Source organism: Vulpes lagopus, chromosome 3 (genome assembly GCF_018345385.1).
Source record: "Vulpes lagopus strain Blue_001 chromosome 3, ASM1834538v1, whole genome shotgun sequence".
NCBI classification, from domain to species: domain Eukaryota; kingdom Metazoa; phylum Chordata; class Mammalia; order Carnivora; family Canidae; genus Vulpes; species Vulpes lagopus.
Window position 1 is genome coordinate 120,606,406 of NC_054826.1, and position 13,583 is coordinate 120,619,988.

At 59.7% G+C, this 13,583-nt stretch overlaps 1 protein-coding gene across 5 annotated transcripts in view; it reads right to left on the reverse strand.

Moving 5' to 3' along the window:
- Positions 1 to 8,059: 8,059 nt before the first annotated feature.
- CLEC16A (C-type lectin domain containing 16A) overlaps positions 8,060 to 13,583 on the reverse strand; it is a 197,789-nt gene continuing 192,265 nt past the window's right edge. For 4 of the 5 annotated variants that reach the window (XM_041748308.1, XM_041748306.1, XM_041748309.1 and 1 more), the window contains one exon: positions 8,060 to 11,317. In XM_041748308.1, the coding sequence (XP_041604242.1) occupies positions 10,962 to 11,317 (356 nt within the window). In that variant the 3' untranslated portion in view covers positions 8,060 to 10,961. The remainder of the gene's footprint in view (positions 11,318 to 13,583) is intronic. The other variant, XM_041748310.1, reaches the window with a different exon arrangement.

A 13,583-nucleotide genomic window follows, 5' to 3' on the forward strand; every position in this document is an offset into this window, starting at 1 on the left:
CTGGGGCGGGGCTCCGGGGGCAAAGGCTGTGACGGGGAGCCTCACGGACTCCAGGCTCTGCGCTTCTGAGCCGGGTGACCTGTGGCCTCAGAGTCAGCATCCGAGAAATGGGGGGTGCTACGGTAGCGCGGTGGGGTAGGGTTTGGGGAGACATGCTGGGTCGGCATGTAAACCGCGTAGCCGGGTTTGGGTACCAGTGTCCAGTAACGGGGAGCTGTTGCTAGGGTAGCCCCGGCAGCAGTGTGGCCCGGGCTAAGCCGCTCAGCCTCTCTGGGCCGGGCCTCGGGGGGTCCCTGTGCCAGGGCATGTGCCCAGCTTGCGGGATGTTTTCGGGGGGCTCCTTAGCAACTTATGGATGCTCAAGTGCGCTGGCTCCTGGGGCTGGGGAGCTGCATGGAGGGCTCATCCGCCTCAGACAACGTTGCACCCTTTGCCCGCAAATGGTAGGACAGTCTAGGGGCGAGTGGGGATGGGGAGGGACTGGCCAGAGGACAGTGGGGGACCGAGAGGGACGCCCCACGGGAGGCGAGATCTGAGCTGTGCCAGCCGACGGAAAGGATCTGAAGGCCAACCACAACGCTGCATGCTGGGGGCGCTGGGGCGAGATGGCGGGGTGATGGGGGCGCTGGGGGCGCTGGGGAAGATGGCAGGGTGCTGGTGGGGGCGCTGGGGCGAGATGGTGGGGTGCTGCTGGGATCATTGGGGAAGATGGTGGGGTGCTGGGGGCACTGGGGTGAGATGGCGGGGTGCTGCTGGGGGCACTGGGGGAGGGATGGCAGGGTGCTGGGGGCAATGGGGTGAGATGGCAGGGTGCTGGTGGTGGTGCTGGGGGCACTGGGGGAGAGATGTTGGGGTGCTGGTGGGGGCGCTGGGGACGAGATGGTGGGGTGCTGATGGGGGCGTTGGGGGCACTGGGGGCATGATGGTGGGGTGCTGCTGGGGGGCACTGGGGGAAAGATGTCAGGGTGCTGGGGGCACTGAGGGCACTGGGGGTGAGATGGCGGGGTGCTGCTGGGAGCACTGGAGGCACTGGGGGAGAGATGGTGGGGTGCTGGTGGGGGCACTGGGGGCACTGGGGGAGAGACAGTGGGGTGCTGGTGGGGGCGCTGGGGGCGCTGGGAGAGAGACAGCAGGGTGCTGGGGGTGGGAAGCCACTCGCTGACCTGAAAGCCAGAGCCTCACAGTGACTCCTGTGTCTACCATCTGGGGGTCCCCGCGCTCACTGTGTCCCCCCGGGATAGATGACTTGCAACCTGGACAAAGGTTCACGCATCCAGACGTCCACCGCGGGGTGGTTCCGAATAATAAAAGTGAAAACAGCTTCCCCGTCCACCCGTGGGCGGCAGCGCACCCGAGGGACACATCCCCCCAAGGGCCTTTGATGCGCTTCAGAAATGGAGTTTCCAGGGGACACGGGGAGATGCTGAGACGGTGGGGGGGGGGCTGCCGAGCGTCAAAAGCAGGACAACGAAGCGACACCCACTTTTATTTCGATCGCTGAGAGGCGCGGAAAAAAGGCCAGGAGGGCACCTGCCAGCCAGCACCGCCGGGGGCTGCCCCTCAGCACGGGGACTCTGGAAAATGCTACTTGTCCCTACTTGGCCAAAGTGCCACCAAAGCCACGCCATCCTTAGCCCCTGGGTGCGGTCCCCACCAGGTGCGCTCCTGCCTCCGCGGCCGTCTTGCTCATCGCCCGTGTATGTGGAGCCCGCCCAGCCTGGAAGCCACCCCTGCAGCGTGGGGGCCTCGGCGCGGGCACCGGATTGGGTGAACTAGCAGGTGGTCTCTCCCCTCCTGTGTGGAGGTGGGGAAGCCAGGGGACCCTCAGGGGTGAGCCACCCCGTGACACCCATTCTCCAGATGAGGACGCGGGAGCCCTGAGGCGTTGTTGCTTGTGCCTTTTGTGCAGGTGGTAGGGGCTGGAAAGAAACGGCCGCCTGCCCGCCTGTCTGGGTGTCTGTCTGCAGGGACAACCTGGTCTCTGCAAGGTCAGGGAGGGTGTCCCTGGGAGGAAGCCCAGGGTGGCACTCGGCGGCACTCAGTCTAGTGCTTCCACGTCAATCTGGACTTCAAAAGCTGAAGGACCAAACCGGTACTCTCCTGTCCACGGCTGCCTCATTGGGCCGCCCCAAGGGGGACACAATCCCGTGACCGACCACAGATGGCGGGTAAGCGACAGGCGGGCCATCCGTGCAGTGGAGTCCTGCTCAGCCTTCCAGGGACGCTGACGCAGGCGACAACACGGACGGAGCCAGTCACCAGAGGTTACTTCCCAGGCAGATCCCGCAGGGGCGGGAAGGTCAGCAGGGGACGCTGCTCTGCGGGCCCAGGGCTTCCTTTGGGGGTGATGAAGATGCTCTAAAACTAGACGGGGGTGGTGGTGGTTGTATCACACTGGGAACGAGCCTGAAGCCCCAGAATCGCTCCCTTCATGCTGATTAATTCTTGGTTATGTGAGTGTCACCTCCACGAAGAATAATGACAAAGAGCTGGAGGGGGAGCCGCCCCCGCGACACCTGCCCGCAGCGCCAGCCCTGCTCCTAAAAGCGGGGAAGGTGGGTGCAGGTGAAGCCCCCGCCCCGCCCTGCGCTCTGGCTGGGAAGCAGGGCGCTGCCTCCATGGGAAAGGGCCGGTCCCTGCACAGACCCAGCTCCTCTCCAGCGCCTGGGCCCAGAGAACATTCCCCATCTGTTTGTGTTGTTGCCGTCAGTGACGTTTTGGGGGTGCGGCCTGGAGGGAGCCAGGACAAGAGAAAGTGGAACCCCAAGGGTGGCAGTGGGGACACTTCCCGGAGAAGAGGGATGGGGGGCCCCCCGGGTGGGTGGCCTCGGTTTACTCACAGGGGCTGGGTGGCACGCGGATGGGCTCCTCCAGCGATCGGGGGACAGGGTGCTGGGCAGAGGAGGGCTCGGCTGCTCGAGCCTGACATGGGCTGCACACTTGGGGTGAGGGGCGCGGGGCAAGGAAGCCCAAATCACTCGGCAAGCCGCCGGGACCCAGTCAGGACTCCAGGCCGGGGCACGGGGAGGTGCTGGGGGTGGTGGAGCCATGCACACTTGTGACGGTCACCACGTGGGCCCGTGGGAGAAGCCATAGGCCCAGCTACCTGTAGGAGAGCTCCACTTCGAGAACATTGACTCAGTTTCTCTTTAGAAGCCTGCTCGGGCCGCACGGAACCTGCCGGTGGGTTGCCCTGGGTGGTGGGCCAGCGGTGTGCACCCGCCTCTGAGTCCGGGCACCTGCCCGCCAGCGCCCCAGCTCCCGAGCTCCCGTCTTCAGCCCAAGGACGGCTGGCCTGGGATGACGTGGGCCCCACGCAGGGCGGCTGGGGGAAGCCAGGCCCTTTGCACCCCGAAACCAACGGGGCGGGAGAGTCGATGGTGGGACCCGACCTCCTGTGCTCCCCGAGGCGGTCGCGAGGTGGTTCTGTGGGGTTCTGGGGAGGATCCAGCGGGGCCCGGGCACCGGGTGCCCGCAGCAGTAGCCGGTCCGGCCGCACCCTGCGTGCTGGCCTCCTCTCCCTTCTCCGCGCACCCACTACACTGTCCCCGCTCCCACCCCTGCTTACTGGGGTCACCTCCTGAACAACCAGTTGGCACCCACGGCCTCACCTCTGGCTCTGCTCTCAGCATTCTTCGTGCTAAAAACATGGCATTTGGAACATATTAAACAAACAGAAGTAATTTGAGATGACAAGTGCCAGGAAGGAAGCGAGCGGATGCTGATGGAAGCAAGCAAGGGATTGACTTTGGAACGGCTCTGGCAGGTGACAAGCCCGCGGTGCTGGGAAGGCCGGAGGAGTAGCTGCTGCAGGTGCAGAGGTGGGGGAGGGGCGCTCGGAAGGAAGGTGGGGGCACCGGGCTTGTCCCAGGAAAGAGCTCAGGCCTTCTGGATATGGCTGCCATGAGGGACAGAGCGTGGCCGAGGCTTGTTCCCATCCTGACCACCCTTCGGTCACCTGAGCGCCATAAAAGGATTCCATGGCTCAGTCCCCCACCAGAGGCACCGGCTCGAGGCACCTGCGAGGGGCCTGGGCAGCGGGTACTTTCCGAAGTCCCTCCTTGATGGCAGGGACTGGCAAGGGACTCCGGGCCAGGCCGGGTGCTGAGGGCCCAGCTGACTTGTCTTCACCACACTACTGAGGCCCCTGCCAGGGTCGGTCCTGGTGCAGTCATGTGCTCAAGGCCGAGCGGCCTTGAACCTGGTCTGCCAGCTCTGAAGCCACGCGGTCCTACGTGAGGCTTCCATGGAAACAGGGACGGATGAGCAGCAACTGTCCCAGCTCAGACACCTGCGGAGGGCTGGGGGACACAATTTCTAATGGTGGCAAAATCGAGCCCTTGAATGCTCCTGTCCTTGTCAACTGGCCCTGGCAGATTCTTTCAAAGGTCTCTGGCTGGCCTTGGGAGGGCCGGCAAGACCCCAGACCGAAGACAAATAGGATGAGCCTCAAGGCCGTGGCAATGGGCACAGACACATGAATGGAACTGGGGACTATGTCCAAGAATGGCTCCATCCATCCATCCATCCATCTACCCACCATGCATCCATTATCCAGCATCCATCCTGCATCCATCCACCCACTGTCCACCCACCATCATCCACCATCCATCCATCCTCCATCCATCCATCATCCATCCATCCATCCATCCATCCATCAATCCTCCACCATCCTCCATCCATCCATCCATCCAACACACATTCAGTGACAGCCCACAGCATGCCAGGTACCCAGCCTTGGGGAGACTGGGCCAAATAAGACACAATCCGGCCTTCAGGTGAGTCTACCAGAGAAGGAAGATGGAAAACAAAACAAACAAAACCCCCAAACAAACCCATGGCTGGCACCACGCTGTGACCCGTGGTGTGTGTGTGCCACAGCAGAACCTGTCGTCTGGTGGTCGGGAGATTTGAAGGGGCACAAGGACACACCCTTCAAACATGGAGTCCCAGAGTGAGCTGCTGCTTCTCTTCGATCAGCCCTTGTGATCCCGTTGGAGAGAAAGTCTTGGTTGGGTGCTAGCAGGTCCCAAACACGAGCTGGTCTCCCAATTACAGAGAGAGGGTGGGCCGTGGGCCCAGAGCCCGTGGGAGGTAATGGGAGGTGGTTCAAATTTAACCACGTGGACTTGCTTGTCTTGTACGTACTTGTAGGGGATCTTTAATTTCCGGCAAATATAGCAGGTTGAATGGTGACCCGCTGTATTTTTGGTCCCCGCCAAAAAGATATGTCTGTATCCTGACTGCCAGCACCTGGCAGAGTGACCTCATTTGGGAACACGGTCTTTGGAGATGTAATGAAGCTTAGCACCTCTAGGCGAGATCATCGTGGGTCAGACGGAGTCCCGGAGAGAAGGGCGGTCTGACCCAGAGGGGCAGGGGGAGGCGGGGCAGCGAGAAGACACAGGCAGAGACTGGAGAGGGAGGCTGCGCGTCAGGAAAGCCAGGACCACCAGCCACACCAGGAACCAGGAGCCAGGGCGGGGAACGGATGCTCCCTGAGCCCCCAGAGGAAACCAGCTCAGCCGATCCCTTGATCTCAGACCCCCGGGCTCCAGACCAGTGCGAACACGCTGCCGCTGCTGCTGCGAGCCACCCTGTGCGAGGTCACTTGTTACGGCGCGGCCCCGGGAAATAAATACAGTAAATGGTGCTGGTTTTGTGTTTTGGTTTCCGGCAGTCAAGTCTCTCCCTTTCAAAACACGTAGAGTCTACGAGGTCAGTCAGGAGTCGGGGAAGTAACAGTTCAGGTGTGTCCAGGCCGGCAGCCTCTGCGGGGAAATCAGGCTGCGCCGGGGGGATGTGGCCCGGGAGGAGGGCGGGCAGGGGCCAGAGCGGCTGTGCTAAGGTCCTGGGGTGGGTGAGGTGCCTGAAGGGCAGGGGAGGCCTCATGTAGTGCCCCCAACTCCCTGCCCAGCTCTGCACACTCCAGTACCTTCCTGGGAAGCCCCACGTGTTCCCGTCTTGCTGATTCAGACCTACCTTCCTTTGGAGAGAAGCACTTTAGCTGTGGAGGGTTTTTTCCCACGGCTCTGAAGTGCCATGAGGTGTCAGGAGAGGAAGGGGGTTTCCAGCAGGCGGCCGGCCGGGAAGCCGGCTTCCCTGAATGCGGGACCTGAGGTCATGGGCCGGGAGGACACTGCCCGCCCACCCTCACCTGCTCCTCCACCTGCCGGGCGCCGTCTGGTGAGGGAAGAGGCAGGGACAGGCCTGCCAGGCGCCTCCAAGAGGCAGGGCCCCCGAAGGCTTCACCTCCTGTTGGACTCCTGCGAGGCACCCCGAGGGTGCAGGGCACCCCGGGTGCGGCCTCTGAATCTGGTGCAGGGGCTCCTCACTGCCTTACACACAGGAACCCAGGACGCAAATGTAAAGCGACTAGTCCCAGGTCACTCACTGCACGAGCCCCACTGCACGAGCCCTGCTCCTGGGGGCCTGAGCCCTAGGTCCTGGGTTTGCACCTGGGCTAGGAAGGGGGTAGGGGAAGCCATCACCGAGGGTGTCACGCCCAGAGCGCCCCCCAGGGCCCCAGGCCCCCGCCCTGAGCTGAGCACTCCGCCTGACGACCCACGAGGCAGGCTCAGTCCTGTCCTCACTTTGCAGACGAGGAGACCCTGGCGGCAGGGAGGAGACATGGCCACGGCCACGGCCACAAGCCTGCCGACCGCGAGTCTCGCTCCAGATTCGCCTTCTGCGATGCCGGCATTGCCCTAAGCGCCACTGCTGACGGAGCAGCCCCTCCATGGCCGGCTGCAGCGCACAGCTGTGTTCAGGAACAAGAGTTCCAGATGGTTCCAGCGCCCGAAGCCTGCGAACCACTGCTTCACCCCCCCTTCCCAGGGGCACTTGGCCCGGCGGCCAGGGTCCTGGGTGGCGTGCGCAGCACGAGCACACGGGCCTGGAACGTGCACCTGGGGCCCCGGGAAGGTGGCTGGGCCCCACTGGGCCTCCGGGGGCTCATTTGTGCGGAGGCAACGCTGTGTTGCCGGAACCTGCCCTTCGCCCCCCACTTCCCCGGGCCTCTCTCCACACCCTGCAGGCCTGGCCCTTGGCTGGCCCGGAGACCCTCTGGAGGGGGTCCCCAACAGCTGCTGTCCCCAGGGCTGCCCGCCTCTCACTCCCCAGGCCTGTCGTCCCCCTTCTCCCGGAGTATCCTCCCAGCAAGTTCCTTTTTCTAAACTGAGGTCACGGAAACGCGTGAGTGCCCAAGTGCTTGCGAGGCAGGGCGACTCTGGGGACGGGTGAGGTGGCAGGCCTGGCCCGGCGCTGGGCATCCGGGACGGATCCTGGTGGCAGGATCCAAGCTCGGCCCAGGGACTGCCCCCCATGCCTGCGCAGCCCCGGGCCTCACGGGCGGACATCGGGGAACTGAGCCCACCCTCAGCAGCAGCCGCCACCTTCTGCCAGAAACGCCTCGACTCTTGGCACGAGGCACGTGTCCCGTTTACGTTCTGGGCTCAGTTTGGGTTTTACCTCAAGGCCCAGAAGCCCCTGCCTGCTTCTGCGCCAGGTTTAAGCCGGAGAACCTGTGAACCCATTCCGTTTCCAGGGGTGCGTGTCGATGTGTTCCGGGACAGTGCCTGCCCCAGTACAGACTTCACCAGACTGTCCCCGCTGGGGAGCCCTGGGCTCCCACTTCCCCGGCCCCGAAGCACGAGGGAGCAGTGACGCCGAGGCTCCCTGGCCCTCCTGGCCCAGGCCCTGTGCTTACCCCACGGGGTTAGGCCTGTCACAACCGCACCCCACGGATGCAGGACCTGAGGCTTGCCCACGGGCTGGGGGGACGCACACAGCACAGACGGGGGTCACTGCGGCTGGCTGGGCCTGGAGCACCCTCTCAGGGCAGCCAGCTGCACCTGAGCTTTCCCGCCGTGCCCCCCACCCCCACCCCGTCGGGAGCTGGGGAGGGGACTACCTGGGTGGGGGCAAGGAGAGGCCCTGGGGCCACTGCAGGCCACTGAGCAGCTGCCAGGGGCCATGGGGTCAGGCTGCAGAGAACCTTCCCATTGCTGGGCCACAGCCTCCCTACCCCAGCACCACGGAGCAGCAGCCACATCCTTGGTAACTTTTTCTCTTTTATTGCCAAGTTCAAATTTACCAGGAAGTTCCAGTTTTCATTTCCACCCTCGTGTTCAGTGCCCACAGAACATGAGTCACGCTGGCGAGAGCAGGTACTTCCCTGGAACGGGCCCTTGGCCCAGAAGCATGAGGGTTTCCCAACCCTGGCTCTTCCTTGGGACGAGAATTATTTACATATTTTCACCTCAGAGGAACATAAGGAACCCTGATAGCTTATGCCCAACGTCAACACGACAACATTAAATATTTCTTATTTATTGCATCTAGAGAAGATGAGAATCCGTTCGCGCCGTGCCTTTGTACTTAACAGTGCATCTTGAGACCTTAGAGAAATCTAGTGTATGTCTTTAAAGAGGTATGTCTCTTCACTCCTGCCTGGGGAGGGGCGCTTGCTAACGCGGGGGCTTAGGTGGGGAAGCTGCCTCCACCAGGCAGGTGGCAGACAGGGTGGGTGGAGGCGAAGGTAGCAGAGAAGGCCCTCCTCCCGGCCCCACGTTCTTGCTGCGGCTTTGGGGCTGGTCCCCGAGAGACCTCTCGGCCTCACCCCGTCTGACGTTCAGTGAGAGGCGGCCCTGCTGTTAGGTTTTGGGGGTGCTCCTGAAGACTCAGTGTGCTCACTGCCACCAGGACGGTCATGACCTAGCAAGGCAGGTCCTTCATCAGAGCCAAGACGCCTCCAGACCCCATCCTCACCCGAGGATGTATGTACGCTTCCTGCTCGCCCGGGGTCAGGGCAGTGCCCGTCCCACCCCTCACGGCCCATTGGGGCGAGCTGCAGGACCAACACTGCAGGCCCCGCTCAGGGACAGTCCTGTCCTCGGCAACTGGCACCTTTTGTTCAACTGGTCCCGGAGACTGGGCTGAGCGCTGCGCTGTCTGGGCCCTGGCAAGGCTGCCGAGCTCCTCCGGCCACACTGTCCCCAACTTCTCCTCCTCCTCACGGCTCGGGCACTGTGATGACAATCGGAGCCACGGGTTTCAGATGGCAGGCTGGGGGGCCCAGAGAGGGGCTTGGGTCCACCTGCAGGGACTTGCTCTTTATGGTAACGCCACTGGGCTGGGAGATGACTTGCCTTCTGGCATCTCTGCTGCCCCGGAGCCACTGCTAGGCCAGAGCGCCGGCCTGCTCTGACGTCCAAGCAAAAGATCAAGTGGAACATGCGGCCGGCGGCTGGCACCTGCGGCCCGATGACCTGTCCTTTCTCCTCATTGACCCGCTGGCCCCTTCTTCCACCCCACCTGCCTCTCCTCCCCGGGAGGGGGGCTCTCGTGATGGTCATGGCTTATCCCTGCCCGAGATCCCTGAAATTTCTGCCTACACGGCCTTCTTTTCTGAACCGGGTCCCTCCCCCGTTGAAGCTATGTGGGCACACCTACGCAAAGGGCTTCTGATGACAGACAGCCCTGTTCCCACAGGGACCACGGCCCTCTCTGCAGGACCACCGAGTTTCTTTCTTTGACTAGGCAGAGGGTGAGCACTCGGAGCACCTCCCGGGGCCACCCCGATAGCTGGGCCCGTGTGCTGGCACTCCTGGCGGGCACACAGGAAAGAAAGTTTGGAGAGTCTTAGTGCTGACCAGAGAGAGGCGAGTGTCGTGTGGCTGTGCCTGGCTAAGCGGAGGGACGGCGGAGGTGCTCGATGAGATTTGTTGGAGAACTGGCCTGCACGTGCGTCCAGCTCAGATGAAGCAACTGTGGAGTTTTCATTTGAAAAATAAGCTTGTGTCTCTGCAGCAGTGGCTGAGAGGGAGAGCAGCACATTTGAGCTCCCGGGACAAGGTCGAGATGGGACATGACCCTGCAGTAGGTGGGACCTGGCCCCCGGGCGTCGCCCTGCACACCAGCCTGTGCGCACACGTGGCCATGGATGATGGCCTCTGCGGCTTTTTTCCCCCCCATCACGGTCACAGGGCCAGAGTCTGCGTGGTCCCAAATGGTTCTTTCCAAAGAGAGGTGGCAACAACTGAAGGTGACGCCGGGATGCCGTCCAGACTGGTTTGAGTCCAGAGAGATGAAGGATGGGTCCTGAGAGGGGAGCTGGCTGCACTGGCCCCTTTCCTGGGAAGATCTTTCCGGAAACAACGGGCGCCTTGGCTACGAGGACAGAGAAACATTTGGCTCTCTCAGCTCTGGGTGTACCTGAGAATACATGTATCTCCTTTATCTTTGTTTAAAAAATAATCTAAACTTTCCAGGAAGGTACTTTATCATTCCACAGGCTTGCAGAGTTAGCGAGTGGCAGAGAGGTAAGGAAACGGGGAAAGCCAAACTAAGAGCTCCTGAACAAAACACTGGGAAGTTTGAGGAAAAACGAAAATGAAATCTTTACAGTAATATTATACTGTTAGCATGACGTCAAACCTTAAGGGTTGAGGATTTTTTTGGACTTTTTTTTTCTTTTTAAACACTTTTTAAATAAATGCTTTTCATCTGCTGCCAAAAGCGGAAATAAATATCCAAAGGAGATGCTTATCAAAGTTTGTTTCTCTACAAATCTCTACCCAAAGTGACTTGGTCCAATTGTTCCGTGCACACTGGGTGTGATGGCCAAGAAGTTTCCAGACTGGAGCGGCTGGCTGATGGAGAGAGGGGGTGGGGGTCCTGCCACCCCGGGGTCATGAGGCTCTGAGACCAGGAGGCCAAGCTCCTCCCCAAGGCAGCACCTCGTCATCTGGGCTCAACGCGTTCTCCACCGGGTCCAGCCTGCTCTCCGAGAGGTGCAGAGTGAAACAGGAATTCAAACGGAGTAAAAGAGTGCAAGGAAAGACGGCAGCGGTGGTGACTGGGGCCACGGGGGGCTGCAGGTGCTCCCCATGTGTCTCTGAGCTGTACCGGGTCCCTACCAGCGGGGCCACACACACAAGGGGAGGCCACACGGTGCCTGCTCAGTGCTCGGCGGGGCCCGCCGGCTCTGGGCCTGCGGCCTCCTCGCCTGGCTTCACTGTGCCCTCTATGGCCAGTGTGGGTGGTGGAGGGATCCCGGTGAGGGTGTGGAGGCTGTGGGGGTCGACGGGAGGGACGAGGGTCAGCGACTCCACGCTCAGTGTGTCGGCAGTGTCCTCACAGAGCAGGGAGATGGTGGGCTGCTGGGCGGGGATGAGGCTGGGGGACAGGTTGACTGTCTCTACGTCTGCGCTCCTTGCCAGGCTCCTGCTGGGCCTGGCATCTGCTTCCGTTTCGTTGACGATCACCAACTGGCTGGGAAGATTAGGTGGAGGCTGTTCCATAGTTATGGGGTCATCTGGGTGGGGGGAGAAAGAACAAGGGTACACTTAGTCCCGAGCTAGTCTGCTCACGCTGGCACCCTCTGCTCCCGTCCTGGACACCGGGGAAATCTGGGTGGGAGATGGTGGTGCTGGGGGGACAACTTGTTTCCACTTCCTCCTTCTGGGGACACAGGAGCTGGTAAATCCAGTCTTACCTGGGCCTGGGGAGAAATCGGCCAGGGCCCAGGGTTCCCCTGACTTGGGATGTGAGAGAACAATTAGGGGCTTGTGCAAAATCAATGGGCAGATTATGTCGCCAGGAAGTGGCCCAGGCGGGCTCTCCGTTAGGGAGAGTCTTGGACCACCTGCCCAGGGATTCAATACGTGTTTAGGGAGGAAATGGGCTTGGGTGTGCTTATCACTTCAGGCCATCTCCAGAGCCTACACTTGGTAGCATTTGTCCAAGAGGGAACTCATTGTGATATTAAAACAAAACAAAACAAAACACCAATAAAAAGGAAGTCTATGGAACTTTTCAGCTTGCAAAACCAAACCAAAACCTCAGACCGTGGTTTGTCTCCTGCTCCTTCTCTAGGAGTTCAGTTAGCACCCAGAAGGGGACCATTCCCATCCTGAGCGTCCCTTACAGGGGTCACGGAGAGAAACCACCAGGCAGGAGGAAGGCAGGCTGAGGCTCCGCCCAGTGCGGTTATTTTTGGAGTGGCAATTTCTTTTTCTGGTGCTTTTCAAAATCCTTGATTAGATTACAGACAAATGGCTTATCTGCTTTCCAATGGCGAGTCTGCCTGGATAGGAACAGAGCAGAGATTGGCGCTCACAGTGGAAAAGCATCTTCCAGGCTTTAAGCGCCAGTAATCTGAAAGCATCGACAAGAAGGCCCAGGGCATCTCGCTCAGAAAGCAAATCTCTCGTTTGTACAGATCTCGGGGGTGACAAGGCATCAGCAGAAGATACTGATGACGGGGTGTCGAGCCGTGAGTCGGAAACCTCTCTGGACCCTGGGAAGGATGGTCAATAGGTTCTGTTCGATGTGATTCAAGTTAGATTGGTATTTTTTTTTCCTCTTTAAAGTTAAGCCAAAACAAAACAGAACTGCAAACTAAACATACAGCGAGAGAACGGGAAAACCAAGAGCAAAAGAAAACCGAAGGGCATAGAGAATGGGATGCGGGAGAGGAAGAGAATCCCCACCGTGGAGAGAAAGCACAAGCAACAGACTGAGTTTCCCAGAGAATACGACGGCATTTCTTCCCTCAAGGCTCCTGGGCAAGGCCAGCTCTCAAAGATCCCAGATGACTCCTTCCTAAGGCCTTTTGGTTTTCCTTCCTTTTATTATCATTGTGTTTTGTTTTTGTTTTTGTTCTTTCAAAAAAAAGAGAAATAAGGCCCAGAGAAAACCACTGCATGGGGCTTTGGGTCTGTCCTTGCTCCGGGGGTGGGCGGGCAGGGGTGGTGGTGAGCACTAGTGGAAAATGTGATTTGGGGTATGAGCTGAGCTCAGAAACGCTGAGTAAACAAACACTCCACGCGCACTCTGGTTTCTCTGAATCTCACTGAATTTGCTCCATTCAGCAAGGACGTCCCTGCAGCATGTGTGGCCTTCCACGTGCAGGCTCCCACTCTGGTCCCGTGAGATCTGTCTGCTGCTCCTCGGAGCATGTGGGTCCCTGTGGTGGCTCGCCTGCCCCCGTGAGGGTGGGCACGTCTACGGGCCTATGCACCTATGGATCCACACGTAAGCTCAGCTGCTGACAAGGCAGCTCAGAAATGCCACGTCTCCAGATGGCACTTCTGTGCCATCTGGAGACAGAGCTGCCAAGCATTTCCTTCACTTCTCATGAAACTTCTATGTAAGAATTCCCTCTTTGCTCAAGTCTGCATTTACATGCAGATATTCAAAAGAGCTGGCAAATCTCTTTCCCTGGTCCATGATGGGGTTTTCAGTAATGAGCATCATCAAGGATAAGGGAAATGTGCCATCAAATATATTAAAAAAACAACAAACAATACCACACACACACACAAAATTGGTTTCTTCCTTGAGAAAAGAACCAACAATTTTATTAAAAGGCTCTAGGGGGTTTTTCGCCTTAAAAATAGCCTTTTTCGATTTTTTATAGGAAAAAAATAACCTCTCACTCATCACCCCCAACTCTAATTTTTTTTTTAAAAACTAAGAAGTGCTTCCTGAATGTGGTTTACAAATATATCCATTCCAGGGGCCCAGGGGGATGAAAAAGAACTTTTTCACCAGAGGAAAATAATCCAACCAGGACACAC